Raw genomic sequence first — 6,494 nt, forward strand, 5'->3', positions numbered from 1 at the left:
GATAAGAACTGTATAGTGTTTAAGATACAACTATTATTGCCATAGTGTAAAGAATCTTTAGCTTGTTTCGAATATATATAATATTTTAAAAAATAAGTGGAGTGCATGCTGTTCATTTATTGTTGAATTTATCATCAACAAGTCATAGACATCTACTGTAAAAGAATCCTTAGTCCAACACATCCATATACTTATTTTAATATTTGATGAGCCATTTGATGAGCCAGCCAGGAGTATACAGTGGTAAACGGCAATAAAAGAAAATGTGAATGACAGAAAAAATAAGTAGGCCTATATATGCACAATTGTAGTAGTAGTGAAAGTAGTGTGAAGTTTACAATCACGTTATATAACCATGTCAACAAATTTTGATAAATGGGTAGAAAGAGAAGAGTATCTTGGGTTAAAAGACAGTGAACTACGAGAGTTTGTCAAATAACAAGAGCTAGAAAGAAAAAAGAAGAAAAGGAAATAGAAAGAAAGAGAATAAGAGCACAAATTTAGAAAGAAAAAGAGAGAGGAGAGACTAGAAATAGAGAGAATATGAGCACAAATTGAGAAAAAAGAAGAGGAGAGAGAAGAAACTAGAAATAGAGAGAATAAGAGCACAAATTGAAATTGCAAAGCTCATTCAACCAATAGAAAAAGGATTCAAAAATGACAATGGAGTCAGGGCCAGCCAACCCAAGCTGCCCAAATATGATGAACAGAAAGATGACATAGATGCTTTCCTGGAGAGATACGAAATATTTGCCCAAGGTCAGAAATTGGACAAAAGTGACTGGCAGTCTGTCTCAGTTTACTCATTTCCTCATTTTGAATATTGTAATGTAGCATGACACCTTCCAGACTTTCTTGTGATTTTGTATGTGAATTTAACAGGTTTGATTGATAAAAACAGAATAACAGTTATGCTATTTTTTTTTTCTGTTAGAATTAATTTCACCTATTTTTCACAAAGAAACTCCACAAATAAACACATCTTATTTACCATATTTAACAATCACTTTCTGGTGATAATTCTCAACATGGCCAAATTTACTGAAAAAAAATTAATACATTAATTTGAGATTTCTAAAACTAGTAAAGTTTAAAGGTTTACTTATTTTTATTTTCACTAATGATTGGGTTAAGTTACTGTAAGTAAAAACAGCATATATTCCTTCCTCTACTAAGACTTCCAGGAATTATTATTTAGAATAAACAAGCCATTTCTACAAATGAATCACTCAACTTAAGGATAGCTTACACATTTGATAAATAGTCAAATAAATTGAAAAATCTGTAATTAGAGCTGAAAACTTCTAAAGTCAATATTATCAACAGTTTAAACTATCCATGTTATACTCATCTGGTGTTCATGATGGTAATGAATTCATTTTTATTACGTCTTTTTGCAATAATTATTTTTTACAATGAATTATTTATGCATGTAAATTAATGCTTACCTGTTCCTTATCTAAGAAAGCATCCATGTCTCCCCCTTCTTTGCTTTCACCTTTCTTATTAAGTTCTTTCATCCTCTTCTGTCCTCGTGGCTTTTTGAATTCTTTAACTAGAACATAAAACATTTTTTTCAGAAATTTGTTTTATTTCTATACACATTTCTTACAGTTGGTAGTATAGTTAGCTGTGGTCTGACACTAATTTCTCAGATCATGAGTAATTCAAAATAATAAATATACAATACTAATCCACAGTGAAAAAAAGCTACCTCCAAACCATTCTTTCAATGTATAAAAATTCCTATGATTATAAAAATATATCTGCTTAGGGTAAATAGGTACCCACGGTGACAAGATCAACCCTTCCACACACTAAATGGATAATAGGGGTTTCACTAAGAAATCATAATGTTTATTTACATTAAAAGGATCCAAACTGCTAATAGAAATTTTTTCAGAGATTCAGGAACATTTAACAGAAAGTCAGTATCAAGAAATCTTGCCCATAAATACTTGTTTGTATTAATAAATAGTCTGTTTTTTTACTGTCTTGGGAGGTGGGTGTAAAAATTCAGCCATCATTTCAGTTATGCATAACTTGTACTCAATAAGTACTGAAGGATGAGTGGGTAACACTTTTTCACATCAGTTGCCTTTCCCAACCTTTATTTCCAACTAAACAATGAAGGTCATCATACTGAACCTGCACTTTTCCTTCTAATATTGTGATTATTACTTATATAAAATATGTCACATTATATACTAAAAACTACCTAGAATTCTATGGTCAACTACTATGTTAACGAAAACCTTTGGTCCTTACTTGAAAAAGAGCTAAACCATGTTGTTGGGTAACAATACAAAAAATCCAAACACATACGTGTATGTACAACTTTTACAAGCAATGGGACAACAATGATAAACTTGGTCAAATGAATAATGGTAAACACCCCAAAAACTTGGTCACACTTTCACTTTCAATATTAGATCCAACAGACTTCAAAGCTGTTGCAAATTTTTGTTGTTTTTAGCATGCTTATTTTTAAGGTGACTATACATTGTGGTAGTAGAATCTGCTATCTCTTTGTCACAACATGAAATTACCATTCTCCACAATACGCAATGAATTTTTATATCATCAAATACTTCAAATTACTCCCACACAGGGATCAAATTTTGCATTTTAAATCTCTTACAATAATAGTAGTCATAGAGATTATCAGTAAATGATTCTTCACACCAATGATTGGAATAAATCAACTAAGTCAGTCTTAAGAGATCAGTGGGTGCACTTAAATTTAAAGGTCTGTGAAAGTCTTGTTTACTTACTATTGCTAAAACACCTGCTTTCACATTACAACTTGCATATGTTGCAGGACTTGCTAAAGGACAACATTTAAAGAAATACTGGACACGTTCAGTCAGGCTTGGCTGTTCATGAAATTCCTTGATGTCCATAAGAAAATTATCCATGTGATATAGCAAATGAATGTTTAGAACTTTAATTACACACATACTTTTAACTGGCAGTGAACACTTCCCTTTACAGAAAGAATTTGTTCTTTCCACTTTACAACCCTAGTTTGAATAATGAAAAAACATTATATAGTGAATCTGATACCCTAAGAAATCATCAAAAAAACTTCTGCTCATCCAAGTTGTCTTAAATTATACGTAATCAAGCAAAATTAACCAGCCTTGAGTTATTTTTTCCACTCAGTGTTAATTTTGTCTGAGTATATTTACTAAGAATTAAGGTGGTCATTTGTTGAAAATTAAAAATGAGAGAAAAGGTATCAATCACTCTAGTTAATTAGAATTAACATTCATATGCCTAAGACTAATTGTGCATGTATTAACCCATGGGGAGATTTTCTCTTTGAAGAATATGACTAGATGGTTAATTTGTATTGTTAAGTTCAGCCACAAACTAATCTTAAATCATGAAAAAAAGTACACCACAAACATGCCTTTAAATTGTTTCACACAAAAATAAACCCATGACAAAGGAAAAATTGTGCATAATTAAGACATTTATGTCTTTAATTTTATCAAAACAAATTAACTCAGCAAATTCTTAGCAGTCCACATATCAGTTTCATTTTGAAGATCAAACAAACAGTATGAAATATCAATGTTTGAAGAGTGCAAGTATTAGGTCCTCAAGAAATTAATGTTGTGTTTCGGAACACTTTCATTAACCACCTCACAAAAACGTACATCACGTATAATAGTTAAACAGACTATATGAAGTTTTCCCCCACCCACCATATTCTCCAGATATGGCACCATCAGATTACCATCTTTTTCATTTGCTGCAACACCATCTTAATGGGAAAACATATGCAAATGTGGAAGCTGTTAAAGAGGACAGACATGTTTTTTGCTTCAAAGCCAAGTGATTTTTTTAATTAGGGCATTATCAACCTGATTGTAAGATGGAAAAGCATCATCAATAAGAATGGAGACTATTTCATTTAATAAATGTTTTGTTTTAATATACAAGTTGTTCGGGTTTTTCATCTAAAAACAAGTGACAATTTTTTGATGACCTAATATATCTACCAGTTTGTCCTATGGTATATGTTGACCAAATAAGCCAAATTTTGCCAATTAACACTAAATAATTAAAAGTTGTCCACACATGTTCACTCTTTATGCACAACAAAACATCTCTTTGCACATAAAAACTGTTCAAGTAACAACATTTTTCAAAACAGATTTTTTTTTTTATAAGATATATTCTTCATTCAGGGTTCATACAAATTTTTCGAAACAAAAAATCCATTCTTATAAGGTTAAAAAGAATGTATTATCAAAGATAGTTTTTGAATCTTTACTGGGTTGTTTAAGATAGAAATATATTTTATTTTACTGAGGAGCTAGTATCAGTGTTATAGTTGAAGGTTTCAGTGCTCTTGATGTTTTATATATTCACTTGTGTTTGAATGGACACTTCTTAAATAAAATAATGTTTTGAAGATAACTTTTTTTGGGGGGGAGACAAAGTATGATTATACTGAAATTTAGTGTTTTTTTAAATGCACTCTTCTAATAATGTGGATGTGTTTATAATACATTTCAGAGACACAGACTAAAATTACTTTCATACTGCTCTTTTAGTCGTATTCACCATCATATAGATTTCAATACAACTTAAATTTTTTGTCTGCATTTTGCTTTGATTCAACACTACACCATTCATACTCTTTTACTATTCACCATTAATGTTGGGAGATTAACCCAATTAATCAACTACATTGACTGGTGTCACACAGTACAAGAAATAACAAACAATTTGTAAATGTAAAATGATGCCAAAAAGAATACAAACAAGACAAGATCAATCATAGAGATTGTATACCCTCGCCCCACCACTCCTTTTCAAGATTGCATGTGTTTATATTGGATAATGTCAACTTTCACTTTTGAAAACTCAGAAAACCCTTCTCAGATCCAGAATGATCAATGATCCAGATCATTTTTGTAGTGTGATGAGGAGTCTCAACCCTAATGTGCCCATCAAATCTGGTACAAGTTCGATCACACTTCAAAAATTATTAGCCCAAAACCTCAAAAATGCCCAATCTTACCATTATAAAAAAATGCTTCAAAGTGATCCAGACCAAATTTGGGAAGGATTATCCCATACTGACTTCCCATCTTGTGTAAAATTTACGTGTACATCGGTCTATTGGTTTTCAAAAAACATGCGTGGAAACACAGACAGACAGACACAAACATGCACGGACCCAGTTGCAATTCCCCCCTCCAAGGCAAAGGTAGATATAGGGATGATACAGTTACACCCAGATCATTTCCACATGACTTCCAAAATTAAAATTTAAAGTTACACTGTAAAATGTACGAGTGCAAAATGGTTACGAGGTTGGTCAACTCGACCAAATTCATAGGGAGTCTGTAAAAACCAAGACATGTTTGACTCAACTTGGTTTTCCTTGAACATAAGTCCTAGGCTCTTATTTATACCACACTGATGCCTACCCTGACATGACCATGATATTATGATAAAGAAACTGCAAACCAACAGGAATACATAAATTCCAACTGCAGTAATATTAAAGTAAAGTATGTATTTTACAGTGTAGCTTTAAATTTTAATATTGAAATTCATGTAGAGATGATCTATATATAGCCATATCATTCCTATATTCTTATTTGCATTCTTTTTGGCACTGCATCTCAACATCATTTTACATTTACAAAATGTTTTTTATTACTTGTTTTGTGATATTTTTGCCCCTGACTGAAAGTTGGTGTATTCTATGATTCTATGAATGTGTGTGATAAAATTTAATATCAGGTGTATTGATTTTTTTTTTATGTCCTTCACTTGATATATAATATAGGGGTTGGCTTCTTAAATATGCCGATTGTATAGTGTACAAAGCATCGAGTATTCTACATGTTATAGTCATCTAATGTTCATCTATAATTGGCTGATAATTCCTGTTCCACTCTGTACTTAAGCTTTTTAAAAACTTAGAACTAATTCTAACATTGTATGCAAATCTATGGATTGATTACATATATATGTTACAGCTTTTTCTTCCAGTTTCACCAAAGGTAAAATTGGTTCGATATACATATATATATATATATTATATAAAATGTGAAATAATGATTTATGCACAAGTTCTAACATTATTCAAATACCTAAGTTATCTTAAGTTACTTTATTGGTGATTGAAAAGGACATAAAAATCCCATTAAATCTATGGATTGTTTGCAGAGGATGAAAAAACAAGAAAGAATCCTCAATAGCTATAGATGTAATTAGATCTCAAATCTGTCAATAACACTACTGTTATGGTTCATCACTTCTTGTGAATGACAGTACCAAGAAAAAAACAAACACAAAATTAGTGTTAAAATAAATAATATCATGTAATTAATCCTTATCTTAAAAATATGATTTGTAAATGACTTAACCATATCGGCACGAGTATCCTATACTGCGCATGACACAAGGTTTTAGTGTCTTACATTCAAAATTTTACTAAACTACTTTTGTTTATGTTATACCAA

The 6,494-nt window shown here is 31.0% G+C and overlaps 1 protein-coding gene across 2 annotated transcripts in view; it reads right to left on the bottom strand.

Annotated features, from left to right (window-relative positions):
• Positions 1-6,494, bottom strand: part of LOC106457907 (eukaryotic translation initiation factor 4 gamma 1-like) — a 79,990-nt gene that overhangs the window by 20,870 nt on the left and 52,626 nt on the right. For both annotated transcript variants that reach the window (XM_022383979.1, XM_022383980.1), the window contains one exon: positions 1,449-1,555. In XM_022383979.1, coding sequence (XP_022239687.1) covers positions 1,449-1,555 — 107 coding nt within the window. The remainder of the gene's footprint in view (positions 1-1,448; positions 1,556-6,494) is intronic.

This window comes from Limulus polyphemus, unplaced genomic scaffold (assembly GCF_000517525.1).
Source record: "Limulus polyphemus unplaced genomic scaffold, Limulus_polyphemus-2.1.2 Scaffold390, whole genome shotgun sequence".
Lineage (NCBI taxonomy): Eukaryota > Metazoa > Arthropoda > Merostomata > Xiphosura > Limulidae > Limulus > Limulus polyphemus.